Here is a 20,833-nt window from a genome sequence, read left to right as displayed (position 1 = left end):
TTGTAGAACTTAGCAAAAGTGTTTGAACCCGACCACGTAGCTGCTCGGCAAAGTTGAAGCGCCGAGACTCCTCGGGCAGCCGCCCAAGATGAGCCCACTTTCCTGGTAGAATTGGCTTTCACCGACTTCGGCAACGGCAATCCAGCCGTAGAATGAGCATGCCGAATAGTATTACAGATCCAGCGTGCAATCGTCTGCTTGGAAGCAGGAGCCCCAATCTTGTTGGGAGCATACAGGACAAACAGAGCTTCTGATTTCCTAATCGGAACCGTTCTGGCGACATAAATTTTCAAAGCTCTCACCACATCGAGAGATTTTGACACAGCCACGGCATCCGTAGCCACAGGCTCCACAACAGGCTGATTTATGTGAAACGAAGAAACCACCTTTGGCAAAAATTGCTGACGAGTCCTCAATTCCGCTCTATCCACATGGAAAATCAAATAGGGGCTCTTGTGAGACAAAGCCGCCAACTCCGACACCCGTCTTGCGGACGCCAAGGCCAAAAGCATGACCACTTTCCAAGTGAGAAATTTTAACTCAACCTTTCGCAAAGGTTTAAACCAGTGAGACATAAGAAATTACAACACCACATCAAGATCCCACGGTGCCACGGGTGGCACAAACGGAGGATGGATGCGCAACACTCCCTTCACGAAAGTCTGAACCTCTGGAAGGGCGGCCAATTCTTTTTGAAAGAAAATAGATAAAGCCGAAATCTGCATTTTAATGGAACCTAATTTCAGGCCTGCATCCACGCCTGCCTGCAAAAAATGGAGGAAACGACCCAGCTGAAACTCCTCCGTAGGAGCCTTCTTGGCTTCACACGTTCCTCAACACTTTTGGAATGAGTGGAAGTGGAGGGAACATATATACCGACTGAAACACCCACGGAGTTACCATGGCGTCCACTGCACTGGCTTGAGGGTCCCTTGACCTGGAACAATATCGCTGAAGCTTCTTGTTGAGGCGAGACGCCATCATGTCTATTTGAGGAATTCCCCAACGACTTGTCACTTCTGCAAAGACCTCTTGATGAAGACCCCACTCTCCTGGATGGAGATCGTGTCTGCTGAGGAAGTCTGCCTCCCAGTTGTCCACGCCCGGAAGGAAGACCGCTGACAGAACGCTTACATGCTTTTCCACCCAGCGGAGAACTTTTGTGGCCTCCGCCATCGCCGCTCTGCTCCTTGTTTCGCCCTGGCGGTTTATGTACGCTACCGCTGTTACGTTGTCCGACTGAATCAGGACAGGTAGACCAGAATGTTTATGTGCAGACAAGCTTCCTGGCTTGACCATTTTCCCTGGAAATTTCTTCCTTGTGTGACCGCTCTCCAGCCTCAGAGACTTGCATCCGTGGTCACCAGGACCCAATCCCGGATCCCGAACCCGCGTCCCTCTAGGAGATGAGAACTTTGAAGCCACCACAGGAGAGATATTCTGGTCCTGGAAGATAGACTTATTTTCCAGAGCATGTGGAGGTGAAACCCGGACCACTTGTCCAACCGGTCCCACTGAAATACCCTGGCATGAAACCTGCCGAACGGAATGGCTTCGTAAGCTGCAACCATCTTCCCCAGCACCCGAGTGCATTGATGAATCGATACTCTTGCTGGTTTTAGAATCTCCTTGACCGTGGTCTGGATTTCCAGAGCTTTTTCAGCTGGGAGAAACACTCTGCCGTTCCATGTCCAGGATCATGCCCAAGAAAGACAGTCGAGTTGTCGGAACCAACTGTGACTTTGGCAAATTTAGAATCCAACCATGTTGTTGTAGAATCTTCAGGGAGAGTGCCACGTTTCTTAGCAACTGCTCCTTTGATCTCGCCTTTATCAGGAGATCGTCCAAGTACGGGATAATTGTGACACCCTGCTTGCGTAGGAGTACCATCATTTACGCCATTACCTTGGTGAAGACCCTCAGGGCCGTGGAAAGACCAAACGGCAACGTCTGAAATTGGTAATGACAATCCTGCACCGCAAACCTTAGGAAAGCTTGATGTGGAGGATATATTGGGACATGTAAGTAGGCATCTATTATGTCGACTGACGCCATAAAATCCCCCCCCTTCCAGACTGGAGATCACTGCTCGAAGAGACTCCATCTTGAACTTGAAAGTTTTCAAATACGGATTGAGGGATTTTAGGTTCAGGATAGGTCTGACCGAGCCATCCGGCTTTGGTACGACAAAGAGGCTCGAATAAAACCCTTCTGGCCACCGTGACAATGACACGCTGTTGACACAGCTTTTGTATCGCCGCACTGACTACTTCCCTTTCTGGGATAGAAACCGGCAAGGCTGATTTGAAAAATCGGTGGGGGGGGGGGGGGGGGGGGCACCTCCTGAAACTCCAGTTTGTACCTTTGGGACACTATGTCTAACACCCAAGGATCCAGGTCCGAGTGAAACCAGACCTGACTGAAGAGTCGGAGACGCGCCCCCACCGGTACGGCCTCCCGTAGGGGAGCCCCAGCGTCATGCGGTGGACTTGGCAGACGCCGGGGAGGACTTCTGGTCCTGGGAGCCTGACAAAGCAGGCAACCTTTTTCCCCTTCCTCTACCTTTTGAGGCAAGGAAGGACGACCCCCTTCCTTTTTTGTATTTATGAGGCCGAAAGGACTGCATCTGATAATGGGGTGTCTTTTTCTGCTGTGCAGGAACATAAGGAAGAAAGGATGACTTACCCGTTGTAGCCGTTGATACCAGGTCAGCGAGGCCATCACCAAACAAGACACTACCTTTATATGGGAGAGCTTCCATAGCTTTCTTAGAGTCGGCATCAGCATTCCATTGATGAATCCACAGCGCTCTCCTGGCCGAGACTGCCATGGCATTGGCCCTTGATCCCAAGAGGCCAATATCCCTCGACGCATCCTTTAGGTAAGCTGCTGCGTCCCTAATATAACAGAGAGTCAAAAGAATGTGATCCCTATCCAGGGTATCCATGTCAGATGCCAAACTGTCTGCCCACTTACCAATAACACTACTCACCCATGCCGACGCCACGGCAGGTCTGAGCAGTGCACCCGTAGTGACATAAATGGATTTTAAGGTCGTTTCCTGCTTACGATCCGCAGGGTCCTTAAGGGCAGCAGTGTCATGAGACGGAAGCGCCACCTTCTTAGACAGTCGTGATAGAGGCCTTGTCCACATTGGGAGATGACTCCCACTTTTCCCTGTCGTCAGAGGGAAAAGGATATGCCATTAGAATTCTCTTGGGAATCTGCCACCTTTTGTCAGGCGATTCCCAAGCTTTTCCACAAAGAGCGTTCAGTTCATGAGAGGGGGGGGGAAACGTCACCTCAGGCTTGTTTCCCTTATACAAACAAACCCTTGTATCTGGAACAGCAGGCACTTCAGAAATATGTAAAACATCTTTAATTGCCACAATCAAGTACTGAAAACTCTTAACCAATTTTGGATGTAAACTGGCCTCACTAAAGTCGACACTGGAATCAGAGTCCGTGTCGGTATCAGTATCCGCCATCTGGATAAATGAACGCTTTTGTGACCCTGAGGGGGCCTGTACCTGAGACAAGGCGTCCTCCATGGATTTTCTCCACGTTTGTGTCTGAGAATCAGATTTATCCAGTCTTTTAGACAATAACGCCACATTTGCATTCAATGTACTCAACATATTCACACAATCAGCAGTCGGCGGTGCCGACAGAGTCACCACCAGCTCTTTATCTGCGTCCACTGCAACTTCCTCTGGGGAGGAGCACTCAGCCTCAGACATGTCGACACACACGTACCGACACGCACAATCACACTGGCTATAGGGGACAGACCCACAGGGAAGCCTGTTAGAGCAACACAGAGGGCGTTTACCAGCTCACACCCCAGCGCCTATTCCAGTACTGAGAGCAATATACACTGCCTCAGATGTCAGCGCTGATATTATAAAAAGGGTTAATAGCACCAAATTACTGTCGTCGTCGTTCCCCCCCCCCTCCCCTCCCCGTTTTGCTCCCTGTTGCTTGTTCAGGAGAGTGGAGGTCCGGGCCAGCGTCTCTGCAGCCTGTGAAGAGAAAAATGGCGCTGGTAAGCGGTGAGGGCTAAGCCACGCCCCCTCACCGGCGCGCTGTACTCCCGCTCAAAATTCAAATATTTATACTGGCGGGGGGCTATATTTAGTGCCTAAATAATAAATAAGATTTTACTCACCGGTAAATCTATTTCTCGTAGTCCGTAGTGGATGCTGGGACTCCGTAAGGACCATGGGGATTAGCGGCTCCGCAGGAGACTGGGCACAACTAAAGAAAGCTTTAGGACTACCTGGTGTGCACTGGCTCCTCCCCCTAAGACCCTCCTCCAGACCTCAGTTAGGATACTGTGCCCGGAAGAGCTGACACAAATAGGAAGGATTTTGAATCCCGGGTAAGACTCATACCAGCCACACCAATCACACCATATAACTCGTGATACTATACCCAGTTAACAGTATGAAATATAACTGAGCCTCTCAACAGATGGCTCAACAATAACCCTTTAGTTAGGCAATAACTATAAACAAGTATTGCAGACAATCCGCACTTGGGATGGGCGCCCAGCATCCACTACGGACTACGAGAAATAGATTTACCGGTGAGTAAAATCTTATTTTCTCTGACGTCCTAAGTGGATGCTGGGACTCCGTAAGGACCATGGGGATTATACCAAAGCTCCCAAACGGGCGGGAGAGTGCGGATGACTCTGCAGCACCGAATGAGCAAACTCTAGGTCCTCCTCAGCCAGGGTATCAAACTTGTAGACTGTTGCAAAAATATGTTTGAACCCGACCAAGTAACAGCTCGGCAAAGTTGTAAAGCAGAGACCCCTCGGGCAGCCGCCCAAGAAGAGCCCACTTTCCTCGTGGAATGGGCTTTTACAGATTTAGGGTGCGGCAGTCCAGCCGCAGCATGTGCAAGTTGAATCGTGCTACAGATCCAGCGAGCAATAGTCTGCTTAGAAGCAGGAGCACCCAGCTTGTTGGGTGCATACAGGATAAATAGCGAGTCAGTTTTCCCGACTCCAGCCGTCCTGGAAACATATACTTTTCAGGGCCCTGACTATGTCCAGTAACTTGGAATCCTCCAAGTCCCAAGTAGCCGCAGGCACCACAATAGGTTGGTTCACATGAAAAACTGATACCACCTTAGGAAGGAATTGGGAACGAGTCCTCAATTCCACCTTATCCATATAAAATACAGATAAGAGCTTTTGTATGACAAAGCTGCCAATTCTGATACACGCCTGGCCGATGCCACGGCCCACAGCATGACCACTTTCCACGTGAGGTATTGTAGCTCCACGGATTTAAGTGGCTCAACCCAATGCGACTTCCGGAAATCCAACACCACGTTGAGATCCCACGGTGCCACTGGAGGCACAAACGGGGGCTGACTATGCAGCACTCCCTTAACAAAGTCCGAACTTCAGGCAGTGAAGCCAGTCCTATTTTGGAAGAAAATCGATAGAGCCGAAATCTGGACCTTCATGGAACCCAATTTTAGGCCCATAGTCACCTCTGACTGTAGGAAGTGCAGAAACCGACCTAGCTGAAATTTCTCCTTTGGGGCCTTCCTGGCCTCACAGCACGCAACATATTTCCATCATATGCGGTGATAATGGTTTGCGTTCACTTCTTTCCTAGCTTTAAATAGCGTAGGGATAACTTCCTCCGGAATGCCCTTTTCCTTCAGGATCCGGCGTTCAACCGCCATGCCGTCACACGCAGCCGCGGTACGTCTTGGAACAGACAGGCCCCCTGCTGCAGCAGGTCCTGTCTGAGCGGCAGAGGCCATGGGTCCTCGGAGATCATTTCTTGGAGTTCTGGTTACCAAGCTCTTCTTGGCCAACCCGGAACAATGAGTATAGTTCTTACTCCTCTCCTTCTTATTATTCTCATTACCCTGGGTAAGAGAGGCAGAGAAGGGAACACATACACCGACTGGTACACCCACGTCGTTACCAGAGCGTCCACAGCTATCGCCTGAGGGTCCCATGACCTGGCGCAATATCTTTGTAGCTTTTTGTTGAGGCGGGACGCCATCATGTCCACCTGTGGCCTTTCCCAACGGTGTACAATCATTTGGAAAACTTCTGGATGAAGTCCCCACTCTCCCGGGTGGAGGTCGTGTCTTCTGAGAAAGTCTGCTTCTCAGTTGTCCACTCCGGGAATGACAGTGCTAACACATGATTTTCCGCCCATCGGAGAATCCTTGTGGCTTCTGCCATCGCCATCCTGCTTCTTGTGCCGCCCTGTCGGTTTACATGAGCGACCGCCGTGATGTTGTCTGACTGGATCAGCACCGGCCGGAGTTGAAGCAGGGGTCTAGCCTGACTTAGGGCATTGTAAATGGCCCTTAGTTCCAGAATATTTATGTGTAGGGAAGTCTCCTGACTTTTCCATAGCCTTGGAAGTTTCTTCCCTGTGTGACTGCCCCCCAGCCTCGAAGGCTGGCACAGTGGTCACCAGGACCCAGTCTTGTATGCCGAATCTGCGGCCCCCTAGAAGATGAGCACTCTGCAGCCACAACAACAGCGACACCTTGGCCCTTGGAGACAGGGCTATCCTCCGATGCATCTGAAGATGCGACCCGGACCACTTGTCCAACAGATCCCACTGGAAAATCCTTGCATGGGACCTGGCGAATGGAATTTCTTCGTAAGAAGCTACCATCCTTCCCAGGGCTCGCGTGCATTGATGCACCGACACCTGTATACGTATTAGGAGGTCTCTGTCTAGAGACGACAACTCCTTGGACTTCTCCTCCGGGAGAAACCCTTTTTATCCTGTTCTGTGTCCAGAACCATACCTAGGAACAGTAGACGCGTCGTAGGAACCAGCTGCGACTTTGGGATATTCAGAATCCAGCCGTGCTGTTGTAGCACTTCCCGAGATAGTGCTACTCCGCCGAACAACTGCTCCCTGGACCTCGCCTTTATAAGGAGATCGTCCAAGTACGGGATAATTATTTCGGCCATTACCTTGGTAAATACCTCTGTGCCGGGGACAGACAACGGCAACGTCTGGAATTGGTAATGACAATCCTGTACCACAATTTTGAGGTACTCCTGGTGAAGAGGGTAAATAGGGACATGCAGGTTAGCATCCTTGATGTCCAGTGATACCATGAAATTCTCCAGGCTTGCAATAATCGCCCTGAGCGATTCCATTTTGAACTTGAACCTTCGTATATAAGTGTTCAAGGCTTTTAATTTTAGAATGGGTCTCACCGAACCGTCTGGTTTCGGTACCACAACATTTTGGAATAGTAACCCCGGCCTTGTTGAAGGAGGGGTACCTTGATTTCACCTGCTGGAAGTACAGCTTGTGAATTGCCGCCAGTACTACCTTTCCCCGAGGGCAGCAGGCAAGGCTGATGTGAGGTAACGGCGAGGGGGAGTCGCCTCGAACTCCAGCCTGTATCCCTGTGATACTATTTGTAGAACCAAGGGATCCACCTGTGGGCAAGCCCACTGGTCCCTGAAGTTCCCGAGACGCGCCCCTACCGCACCTGTCTCCACCTGTGGAGCCCCAACGTCATGCGGTGGACTCAGAGGAAGCGGGGGAAGATTTTTGATCCTGGGAACTGGCTGCTGGTGCAGCTTTTTCCTTCTTCCCTTGTCTCTGTGCAGAAAAGAAGCGCCTTTGACCCGCTTGCTTTTCTGAAGCCGAAAGGACTGTACCTGAAAATACAGTGCTTTCTTAGGCTGTGAGGAAACCTGAGGTAAAAAAAATTTCTTCCCAGCTGTTGCTGTGGATACGAGGTCCCAGAGACCATCCCCAAACAATTCCTCACCCTTATAAGGCAGAATCTCCATGTGCCTTTTATAGGCAGCATCACCTGTCCACTGCCGGGTTTCTAATACCCTCCTGGCAGAATGGACATTGCATTAATTCTGGATGCCAGCCGGCAAATATCCCTCTGTGCATCCTTTATATCTAAGACGACGTCTTTAATATGCTCTATGTTAGCAAACTATTATCCCTGTCTTAGAGTATTAATATTATCTGACTGGGTATCAGACCACGCTGCAGCAGCACTATTTATGCTGAGGCAATTGCAGGTCTCAGTATATAACCTGAGTGTGTATATACAGACTTCAGGATAGCCTCCTGCTTTTTATCAGCAGGCTCCTTCAAGGTGGCCGTATCCTAAGACGGCAGTGCCACCTTTTTTGACAAACGTGTAAGCGCCTTATCCACCCTAAGGGATATCTCCCCACGTGACCTATCCTCTGGCGGGAAAGGGTGTCTTATCGGGGGAACCCACGCTACTTTACACACTTCATTCATTCATCTGATGGGGCAACAAAACACTGGCTGCTTTTTCTCCCCAAAAATAAAACCCCTTTTATGTGGTACTTGGGTTCATGTCAGAAATGTGTAACACATTTTTCATTGCCGAGATCATGTAACGGATGTTCCTAGTGAATTGTGTATATGTCTCAACCTCGTCGACACTGGAGTCAGACTCCGTGTCGACATCTGTGTCTGCCATCTGAGGTAACGGGCGCTTTTTTGAGCCCCTGATGGCCTTTGAGACGCCTGGGCAGGCGCGGGCTGAGAAGCCGGCTGTCCCACAGCTGTTTTACGTCATCCAGCCTTCTATGTAAGGAGTTGACATTGTCGGTTAATACCTTCCACCTATCCATCCACTCTGGTGTCGGCCCCACAGGGGGCGACATCCCATTTATCGGCCTCTGCTCCACCTCCACGTAACCTTCCTCATCCCACATGTCGACACAGCCGTACCGACACACAGCGCACACACACAGGGAATGCTCTGACTGAGGACAGGACCCCACAAAGTCCTTTGGGGAGACAGAGAGAGAGAGTATGCCAGCACACACCAGAGCGCTATATAATGCAGGGATTAACACTATAACTGAGTGATTTTTCCCCCAATAGCTGCTTGTATAAACAATATTGCGCCTAAATTTAGTGCCCCCCCTCTCTTTTTAACCCTTTGAGCCTGAAAACTACAGGGGAGAGCCTGGGGAGCTGTCTTCCAGCTGCACTGTGAAGAGAAAATGGCGCCAGTGTGCTGAGGGAGATAGCTCCGCCCCTTTTTCGCTGACTTTTCTCCCGCTTTTTTATGGATTCTGGCAGGGGTATTTATCACATATATAGCCTCTGGGGCTATATATTGTGATATATTTGCCAGCCAAGGTGTTTTTATTGCTGCTCAGGGCGACCCCCCCCAGCGCCCTGCACCCTCAGTGACCGGAGTGTGAAGTGTGTATGAGGAGCAATGGCGCACAGCTGCAGTGCTGTGCACTACCTTGGTGAAGACTGATGTCTTCTGCCGCCGATTTTCCGGACTCTTCTTGCTTCTGGCTCTGTAAGGGGGCCGGCGGCACGGCTCCGGGACCGAACATCAATGGCCGGTTCCATGCGGTCGATCCCTCTGGAGCTAATGGTGTCCAGTAGCCTAAGAAGCCCAAGCTACCACCAGTTAGGTAGGTTCGGTTCTTCTCCCCTTAGTCGCTCGCTGCAGTGAGTCTGTTGCCAGCAGATCTCACTGTAAAATAAAAAACCTAAATATACTTTCTTTCTAGGAGCTCAGGAGAGCCCCTAGTGTGCATCCAGCTCAGCCGGGCACAAGAATCTAACTGAGGTCTGGAGGAGGGTCTTAGGGGGAGGAGCCAGTGCACACCAGGTAGTCCTAAAGCTTTCTTTAGTTGTGCCCAGTCTCCTGCGGAGCCGCTAATCCCCATGGTCCTTACGGAGTCCCAGCATCCACTTAGGACGTCAGAGAAATATATATATTCTGCCAGTCGTGACCTCCAGTAACATGCTGCCCAGGGCGCACCCCCTGCAAGTGCCGTTGAAAGTGTGTGTGGGAGCATGGCGCGCAGCGCGACCGCTGCGCGGTACCGCGTTACTGAAGTCTTCTGCCGTCACTGAAGTCTTCTGATCTTCTCTATACTCACCCGGCTTCTTTCTTCTGGCTTCTGTGAGGGGGTTGACGGCGCGGCTCCGGGAACAAGCAGCTAGGCGCACCAAGTGATCGAACCCTCTGTTGCTAATGGTGGCAGAAGCAGAGCCTTTGAACTCAGAAAAAAGTAGGTCTGCTTCTCTCCCCTCACTCCCACGCAGCAGGGAGCCTGTAGCCAGCAGGTCTCCCTGAAAATAAAAAACCTAACAGAAAGTCTTTCCACAGAAACTCAGTAGAGCTCCCCTAGTGTGTGTCCAGTCTCTCTGGGCACAGAATCTAACTGCGGTCTGGAGGAGGGGCATAGAGGGAGGAGCCAGTTCACACCCATTCAAAGTCTTATAGTGTGCCCATGTCTCCTGCGGATCCCGTCTATACCCCATGGTTCTTTTGGAGTCCCCAGCATCCTCTAGGACGTAAGAGAAAGGGGTATTATTGTCAATAGGTCAATGTTTACTATCTTACATTATCTAACATTAGTCTGATAAAAAAACGACTTTGCACAAAATATTTTACCGTGATCCAATTTGAGGGCCTGATGCAGAGATATATGCAAATTGTGTTACAGCTGAGAATCAGTACTTAGAGCCAGTGCAAGAAATATGCAAATGTTGCAGCTGCCGGGATATCTCTTGAGATGCCAAGTGAGATCCCTGCTTGTGTACAAAGACATCGGATGCACATCAGTAATCAACCTTCTAAGTAAACCTATGGTCGCGCAGAATGGCCGACGGAAGTAATACGCTAGAGCCATTATAACTGCATACAGGATTGCAGGCACAATCTGTTGCATAACCCTTAAAAATGGTCAAGACACGCCTGCGTTTGAGTCATGACTTCCCCTATACTGTTCACAAACGCTTGATGACTCACTCACCAGTGCGACTTATATGCATGCGCAGTGGTAGCAGAAAAATTGAAAAAAAATCAGTCTCGCCAAACAGCTCCCTCATTGAGCAAGGTCCCGTGAGAGGTCCCACATTAGGCGTCTTTTATGCAGAAATGCATCTTAGTCGCAATACAATGAGACAAGAACGCACCATTACACCCTGCTGATTAATTTGATATGCAACATCTGTATAACTAACCTATGCACATTGCCCACAATTTCAATTTGAGCATCAGACCCATTATTTTATCCCTGTACTGATCTGCATCATGTCTAATTTCTCTGGGTCAAAGTCCTGGCACAAGAGAAAATGCCCTGTTTAGACATAAATACCTTGGAAGGCCATGGGGCCACATACACAGTTACTTACAACACGTTTTACACGAGCACTCTTTGTAGTGCAGTTGTTATTAACCACCAATAAGAACTATAGTCCACTACAGGTAAGTAAGGTAAGGCTAACCCCAGTGCACCTGTCTTTTACCCATGTACTCACCGTCTCCACACAAGAAAACCATTCCCAGCACCATGCAAATTGGATGGACATTGAATTGTTCTGGTCCGTCCCAGGAAAACCCGCCTCTATACTGAGATAGCCATGATCCTGTGACTGCTAGTACTGCCACCCCCAGGATCTGGGAAGCAGCAACCAAATATGGCATTGAGCCACTGCGGTGATGTATAGGAGATTCATCCATTGTGGAGACTGAAGGAAGTCAATGCCTGCAGGGAGCAAAGAGATAACATTAGATAGTAATAAGACAGCCATTATATCCTGAAAACTGCTGGTAATTTAACCCATCCATCCGCAATTCCTGTAGCTGACTTTGGAGTAGGTGTAGACCACCTATTGCTCTCCAGCTGCATAACAAACTGATCTGAATAAATGTACCTCTTTAACCCAAATTTATATGGTAAATAACGCCAGTGTGCACAAACCATGGGCATTCTCTATAAGTGGTGCAGGGTGTGCAATGCACACAGGCCCCTGGGTCTTGGGTGGGTCACACTTCGCAAGCTGCACTCATTCCCGAATATTAACTCTCCGTTGGCGCTGCACAGAGCACTGGTATAATGGCATGGAGTTGATTTTACCGTAAAATCTGCACTCGTGCAGTACTGAAATCACTGTGAAAATTGCATGCTACCGGAGATTGGCGCATGTACAGTAAACAGTGCCAGATATGTGCGAGAGGGGTCAAGCACATGGAGACTGCACACGGGACCCCTCCTCAGTAATATACAGCAGCAGGGACTGAGAGTATTTTAGTCACAGTAACAGGAAGATACTAATGGGTGAACATTTAGATTTAGGCTATACAACCCTTATAGCAGTGGTTCTAAAACTCTGTTCTCAGGACCCCACACAGCTCACATTTTCCAGGTCACCCAGCAGGTGCACAGGTGTATTCATTACTCACTGACATGTTTTAAAAGATCCATAGGTGGAGATAATTATTTAACTTGTGATTCTTTGAGGAGACCTGGAAAACATGAACTGTTTGGGGTCCTGAGGACCGAGTTTTGAGAACCTGTGCCTTATAGTACAGAACATAGGTCTGCAAACTCGGTCCTCATTACCCCCACACATTGCATGTTTTGCGGGTAACCCAGCAGGTGCACAGGTGTAGTAATTACTCACAGACACATTTTAAAAGGTCCGCAGGTGGAGTTAATTATGTCACTTGTGATTCTGTGAGGAGACCTGCAAAACATGCACTGTGTGGGGTAATGAGGACCGAGTTTGCAGACCTATGGTACAGAAATACCCGCTGCTTAGATGTCAGCATTTTTCTTCTGAAATAAGATGAGGTGGAGGGGCTGTTTTAAAGACAATTTCTCTCTCTCATTATGTCATTAGTCGAGCATTGAACATGGTGCCTGTCACTAATAAGTTAATTGAGGAGTGCAGAGAAATGACGCAGGTAGAACAGAGCCAGGGGACAATAGGTCTGTCAGCCGAGAACGCTATCCATGTGTGTGCGATAAACGAATTATATCTTCCCTCTATTGCTTTTCCATTTATTAATATAGAAGTAAGCACCCTGGGGCAGAAGGTAACATTCACAGATCAGGACCAGGCTTCTCTATGTAAAAAGAAAGGATCTGTTATACAGCGAGTATAGTCCGCTTTCTTTTCATTTATACACCTCCCCCAACTGACTGCTAACATGATTACAGATATATGGAAAACCTGCACAATTATTATTGGTGAATGCCTGGCATTAATACTGTACATGGCAGCTATTTCACACCATGGAGCACAAATAGTAACACACACCAACCATTTCTACATTTGTTCTTCTCATTTGTAATACATGGTTGTTATTTATTTTATTTCCAAGATAGTTTACTGCTATAGTATGCTGCCCACACTACACCCCATTAAATTACTATGATCTAGATTCTCAAATATCTATATTAGAATATTGACTTTGTGAAATCAAGCAAGCTTAATAATGCCCCTTTCACACCGCCAATGCCGGATCCCAACCTGGAATTGGAAACCGGTCCTTCCCGGGTGGGATCCGGCATTGGACGCTGCCGCTGGCTTCCGCAACCTGGCAATATGCCGGGCGGGTTGCCATAGCGGCGGGGGGCGGAGCCGGCGCTGGGAGATGAGATCATCTCCTTTCCGCCACTCCCTGTTGTAGTGAATGGGTCGAGCCCGTTTACGCTGCCATTGACACGGTATTCAACCCGGGAATAACACTGCTTTATTCCCAGTTTGAATTGCCGGGTCAGGTGACCCGGGATTTCAGCTATGGCGCTTTCACACCGCATACTGACCTGTGTCGGCCCGGCAATATTCCGGGTCGATACCGGGTTATTTGTGCGGTGTGAAAGGGGTAGAAATGATTTGTCCAAGCACTGTTTCCCTTCTGGCATTTGGTTGCTAAACCGGCTGACTGCAGCGTAATTTTGTTATTATTATTTATATTTGGTTGTAGCTCCTAGGTATCCACTGCTTTAAAGCAAAAAATAAACAGTGACAATGTTTATATATAAAAAAGATGGATGTGGTATAATAGATCTACACTGTCTTGGCTGACGGTCAAAAGGGCAACAACATATGGTCAACATGCATTAGGTTGACAGATAAAAGGTCAACAAGTTTTTTGGGCCAAATCTTGAACATTTCATGTTCTGTGACCATCATCAGTACAAACATCACCCCCAGCGAGCTGGCTTTGCTCGCCATGCTTGGGGCAAGGAGGCTTACTTCATTCACCACAGGTTACTATTCCCAATAGATGTCATGTGAACAGTAAATCAAGCAACTGTTGGGAGAACATGTGAAAAACTCCAAAAACGTGTAAACCATTTGTGTAATCAACCTTAAGCACTGTCGGCCTATCATCTCGAAGAAAGAAAAAAAAAGTCCAGGGACTCCCAGCTACGGAGCTGCTGCATGTAATGTTATTTCTTGCAATACTATGTGAAACTTATGACACTAGGAACCCCATCATGTGATATCTATTGACTACAATGCATGTGTTTAAGTTGAACATACTCCTTTTCAATAAAATTATTACTTCTATTGCTAAGGAACAAAAACAGAAGCCAATAATTATATCAAAGATACAGAAATCACTCAAGTGACGGGACAGAGACAGAGCGAGGAGGAGAAAATAGTCACATAGAGAGTCACTTGTACTCGATTTACTTTTGTCATGAGGTTAATTGTAAACCACGTTGTCTAAATAAAAAGTCTAGATCAACCCCTGCAGCTGGCAGAGGAAAACAAAGGTCATGCAGAACAAATGACTAAAGCTGCCAACAGTAATTCTGTCGCACAGGTCTTGGGCTGCAGTGTTGCTAACAATGCTAGTAGCAACGCTGACCCTTTTCCCACCTTTTTATTTGTTTGGGCAGCCCCCATAGCATCAAATGGGGGCAGTACACAAACGCAATGCATCTGTGTATGGTGCTATGGGAGATAGGCAGGAAAAATACAGTACTCTTACTGCTCTCTCTATCGGGGCTCGTACCGTGCATGCATCAGGTGCAGACTACTGTCGCACTATTTTGCTATTGCGAAAGATGGAGAAAAAGTATAAGGGGTCTATGTACTAAGCAAAGTAATTAAGATATAACGTTGACGGAGATAAAGTACCAACCTATCGTCTCATTACTGCCATGTGACATTGTGAGGTAGATGTATGAAAGGTTGATAAAGGGGGGTGCCATGATGCCGCTCGCACACCATGTACTAATGCGGCAGTGTGTTCTCAGCGACAGGGCTGCTATACCATTATCGGCGCCAATTTGTAAAAGATAGCATGCCGATGTGCAGAGCAATGTAAGAACAGTCAGTTGCAAGGACCATTTCCAACACCTGCAGCTATTGATTTCGACAATTGCAGGTGTCATTGCCCTATCTCCACAGAAGGGACAGTGCTGTCCCTGACAGTGGCGGCTGTGGGTTGCACGCGAGATCTTGCGTAAGTAGCAAGATCTCATGCATATGCCCTGGAGCCGGCCGGGTGACAGGCAGAGTATTAGCTCTAAGCTGATGCACTGTGCTCTCTATCAGGGATCGCCAGAGGGTGGAGTGAAACTCCGGCAAACGAGATGTTCTTACATCTTGTCGATATACCTCGGTAATGAGGCAAAGCCTCTATAGTTAATCTACCCCTGTGTTTGAAAAATGACAATCAGGAGCTGATTGCTTGGTACTTTTTCTCCAACCACTTTATCGGATTTAATGCTGCCTGTGCGGGTTGTCGGCTGACCTCTTTTTTTTTTTTTTCTTTTTTTTTTTTAAACGGGCAATCACTTACAAGGCATGGTTTTGCATTGTATGCGAGTGCCCCTTTAAAAAAAAACAAAAAGTCTGAATTCGGCCGGCATCCCGCACAGCTGCTGAACTCAGGCAGCATTAAATCCGGCCCAAAGTACATAGACCCCTATGTCAGTGTAGCCCCGTTTTCTCGCCCCCGGGGCATGGTGACACGGAGAAACTATCACATGGCTTGTACGGCAATTTTTATTGAAATACTGCAAAGTAAAATATGCAGCTTCCACATATTTTACTAAATAAAGCCCTATATTTTATAATTAGGAAATATATATTTGATATTACACTACTTGTACATATGCATTTGAAAACCATACACCATTATGCTATGAAATTACTGCCACGGTGCCATACTCCGATATAGAAAGAAATTCTGTACCCCTTAAAATGTTAAAATGAGCCCTTTATAAAACAAAACATGCAATGTAACCACTGCTGTCAAGATGAAGATACAACCATACTGCAGTCTCACTACAGTGTAGCTAGAAGACAGATTGCTAGAGAGATCAAGCAACTTGTATGATTGACGACCAAAGTTAAATTAAAAATAAATAAATAAATAAATAATACAAAGCAAGGTCACCAGAAGGGAGAGAAAATAAACAGTAATTCCACTCCTGACTTGTATTATAACATATTATGTAAAAGTGTGAAACCTGAACTGCTTATTATTACTACTACTACTGGATTAGGTGCACAAGTGGGGAACCATACCACGTAGCCCGGCTCACACACCTGACAGCAGTGCTGGGAGAAGGCAGAAGACAACACAGCACATTCATACAGGGCTCATACACAGCTATAGGATGCAATCACAGGCACACCTTGTGTCACAAAACACACACACCCCTTGTGTAACAGGTGTACAGCAGGGTCCTACCTGCAGCTGGGTACTGTCTCCCAGTGTGCTCAGTCACTGTAGCTCCCAAGCACCTGCTGCTGCCTCTGTGACTGTTTCCGCTGTGTCCTCCTTATTCCCTGTGCCCATCTGCCGCCTGTGCAGTACTTGTCCCAGTCACATTCCCTATCCTCCTGTACATAACGCTCCCTCCCAGACCCCGCCGGCTGTGTCATAACAGCGAAGCCTATCCCACTTCCTGGATGGCGGCGGTGGGTGGGCGAGGCTTTCTGTTTCCATGGATACGCGGGAGACGCCCCGTTTACTGTGTGTTTATAGGTGTAACACTGCAAGTGAGCCCACACACACTGCTGCACAGTGCCTAGCCCTAGAGTATGAGCGCAAATCAGGATACTGATAAATGAAATGAAAATGCCAACAATATATTATATGAGTACTTATTATAAAACCTGACATGCTCATAGCACAGTAATGGGCGACAGGCAGCCCTGGGATCATATATTGCCCCTGAGCCCTGACTCGCACACCCCAGCTCCTTTCTTCTTCATCTTCTTCTTCTGGTCATATTTGTTATAGCTTGTAACTCTTATTTTTTTTATTTCTGCTGCGGGGTACACTGGGCTCCACAAAGATGGACAATGGGGTGTAGAGTAGGATCTTGATCCGAGGCACCAACAGGCTCAAAGCTTTGACTGTTCCCAGAATACACAGCGCCGCCTCCTCTATAACCCCGCCTCCCTGCACAGCTCAGTTTTGTAGTTGGTGCTGCAGTAAGCAGGCACATAACAGAGGAGCTGCTCCAGGCAGCCCTCAGAAGAGCTTTTTTTGAGGAAAAAAGTGAAGACTTCAAGGCATACTTGCCTACTTTTGAAAACTAGTTTCAGGGAGATTCAAGGCGGCAGCAGAACGCGGCGTGCAGGGGTGGTCCTAGCTCCACCCAAGGGGCGTGTCTAGTTCCGCCTATGGGTGTATTTATTGCAATCGGGTATATACACACATACATACATACATACATACATATACACACACACACACACACACACACACACACACACACACACAGTGGCGTAACTAGAAGTTTTTCTCCCCCAAGCCAAAAAATTCTTCAGCGCCCCCCCCCCCCCCCAATCCCCCATCACCCATAATTGGCACCATGAAAGGGACAAACATGCGCGCGCCGCCAAAAATGGGGTGTGGCTTCGTTGGAATGGGCGTGGCTTTGCATAAAGGGGCGTGGTATTGCAGGAAAAGACTTCCTTATACCCCAGTTTTGCAACCTGCACGCCCAGACGTTAGCCACCACTGGATAGAAAAATAATCCTGATTCATGCCCCTTACATTATTTGTCATTTTTCCTCCTTATAGTAATGCCCAGTATACATTATGCCACATACTGCAATGGCCCTTAGACATTATTCCACGCACAATAATGCACATGACACAATATGCACACACCATAATGGCCCCGACACATTATGCCACACACCGTAATGCCTGTGACACATTATGCCACACACCGTAATGCCTGTGACACATTATGCCACATCGTAATGCCTGTGACACATGACGACAGGAATCGCAAAGCCCGTTATACATTATGCTACACACTGCAATGCCCCTGATACATTATAGCACATACAATGTCTGTGACACATTATGCCACACACCGTAATGCCTGTGACACATTATGCCACACACCGTAATGCCTGTGACACATGACGACAGGAATCGCAATGCCCGTTATACATTATGCTACACACTGCAATGCCCCTGATAGATTATAGCACATACTATGCCTGTGACACATTATGACACACACTGCAATGACCCTGAGACATTATACAACATACCACAATACCCGTGATATAGTATACAACACACAGTAATGCCCGACACATTATGACACATACCGCAATGTCCGTGATACATTATGCCACACACTGCAATGACCCTTAGACATTATACCACATATCACAATGCCCGTGATATAGTATACCATACACCATAATACCTGTGACACATACCGCAATGCCCGTTATACATTATGCCACACTGCAATGCCCCTGAGACATTATACCACATACCACAATGCACGTGATATAGTATGCCACACACCGTAATGCCTGTGACACATTATGACACACACCGCAATGTCCGTGATACATTATGCAACACACCGTAATGCCCATTACACATTAAGTCCTACAGTAAGGCTTCTAATTAGTTTTAAATTACCTGCTCGTTGCCAGGGGTTTCATGCTCTTGGTTCCATGCACGGTGCCAGGGGTTTTCATGCTCAGGGTGTCATGCTCGTTGCCAGGTGTTTCATGCACTGGGTGTCATGCTCGTTGCCAGGAGTTTCATGCACTGGGTGTCATGCTCGTTGCTAGGGGGTAGTGCTTGTTGCTAGGGCTGTGCTCCCAGTGCCACATATGTCCCCAGTGCCACATATTCCCCCACGGTGCCAGGTACTCACATGCCCCCAGTGCCAAATATAGCCCCCCCCCCTCCCCCAGTGCCACATATGCCCCCAGTGCCAGATATTCCCCCACAGTGCCAGGTGCTCACGTGCCCCCAGTGCCAAATATAGCCCCCCCCCCCATGTGCCAGGTACACATGCAGTGCCATATATCCCCCTCAGTACCCCCCCAGTGCCATATATGCCCCCTCAGTGCCATATATGCCCCCACACTTCCCCCCCAGTGCCATATATACCCCCTCAGTGCCCCCCCAGTGCCATATATGCCCCCTCTGTGCCCCCCGTGCCATACATACCCCCTCAGTGCCATATATGCCCCCTCAGTGCCCCTGTGCCATACATGCCCCCTCAGTGCCATATATGCCCCCTCAGTGCCCCGTGCCATATATGCCCCCTCAGTGCCCCCTGTGCCATACATGCCCCCTCAGTGCCATATATGCCCCCTGTGCCATATATGCCCCCTCAGTGCCATACATGCCCCCTCAGTGCCATACATGTCCCCTCAGTGTCCTCTGTGCCATACATGCCCCCTCAGTGCCATATATGCCCCCTGTGCCATACATGCCCCCTCAGTGCCATATATGCCCCCTGTGCCATACATGCCCCCTCAGTGCCATACATGCCCCCTCAGTGCCATACATGCCCTCAGTGCCATACATGCCCCCTCAGTGCCATACATGCCCCCTCAGTGCCATACATGCCCCCTCAGTGCCATACATGCCCCCTGTGCCATATATGCCCCCTCAGTGCCATACATGCCCCCTCAGTGTCCCCTGTGCCATATATGCCCTCTCAGTGTCCCCCCCCCCTCGCTGCTGTGAAGGAGGGACAAGGAGGGCACAGCGCGCGCCTCTCTCATGTCCCTCCTGCATCTCCGTCTCTCTGGTCTGCTCACGAACGGCACTTCCATTATTAGACCAGACGGACGGAGACTGGAGAGGATGGACACTGGAGAGGCGCGCGCGGCGCGCTGTGCCCTCCGTGTCCCGTTACAGCAGGGAGGGAGAGGAGACAGCAGATTGACATGCGGACGCTCGTCCGCATGTCAATCTGCTCTAAATCAGTTGCGGCGCCCCCGCAGCCCCTCGACCCAAGCCACCGCGAGGGCTGCGGGGGCAGTAGTTACGCCACTGCACACACACACACAGTAGTTGAAGTGGAAGTTTTGAAGAGGGGGTATGGAAAAGTGAAGGTTGTAACTATGTGCGCGCCGAAGGCGCGCGCTCCAGAAAAGGGAGTGTGGCCACGCACAAGGGGCGTGTCCTTAAGTGTAGTTTACCACACCATATACCCCTTATACACCACAACAGTAGGACCCCTTATACTATCTAGTACTGGTGCCGCTTACACATTATACCACACAGTATGAGCTGAAATTCACATTATAGCACACTGAATGAGACGAAATTCACTTTATACCAAACAGTATGAGCCAAAATTCAAATACGCCACACAGTATGAACCAAAATTCAGATATGCCACAGGGGTGGTCTTCAGGTTGCAGGCGGCCGAGCTCCCAACGACCACCATACCAGCGCCGGAATCCCGACCGACGGCATACCAACAACTTTCCTCCCTCTTGGGGGTCCACGACCCCCCTGGAGGGAGAATAGATAACGGAGCTCATTTGCGTTCGCCCAGCTGTCGGCATGCAGGCGGTCAGGATTCCAGCACCGGTATGTTGGTCGCCGGGAGCCCGACCGCCAGCAACACATACTACACCCATGCCACACACTATGAGCCGAGATACACATTACACCACACGGTATGAGCCAAAATTCACATTATGCTACACAGTATAAGCCACAATTCACATGTAATGGGACAAAATTCACATGACACACAGTATGAACCACAATTCACATGGAATGGGACAAA

General features: G+C 48.8%; 1 protein-coding gene across 2 annotated transcripts in view; it reads right to left on the bottom strand.

The window, feature by feature from the left end:
* The window catches only part of LOC135055670 (transmembrane ascorbate-dependent reductase CYB561), a 424,857-nt gene that overhangs the window by 44,415 nt on the left and 359,609 nt on the right, over positions 1-20,833 (bottom strand). Inside the window, exons 1-2 of one of the 2 annotated variants that reach the window (XM_063960006.1) lie at positions 16,498-16,742; positions 11,313-11,539 (exon numbers count right to left, since the gene is read on the bottom strand). In XM_063960006.1, the coding sequence (XP_063816076.1) occupies positions 11,313-11,514 (202 nt within the window). In that variant the 5' untranslated portion in view covers positions 11,515-11,539; positions 16,498-16,742. Of the gene's footprint in view, positions 1-11,312; positions 11,540-16,497; positions 16,743-20,833 lie in introns of those variants that run through there. The other variant, XM_063960007.1, reaches the window with a different exon arrangement.

Source organism: Pseudophryne corroboree, chromosome 3, assembly GCF_028390025.1.
Source record: "Pseudophryne corroboree isolate aPseCor3 chromosome 3, aPseCor3.hap2, whole genome shotgun sequence".
NCBI lineage: Eukaryota > Metazoa > Chordata > Amphibia > Anura > Myobatrachidae > Pseudophryne > Pseudophryne corroboree.
This window is presented reverse-complemented; position numbering and strand designations above follow the sequence as displayed.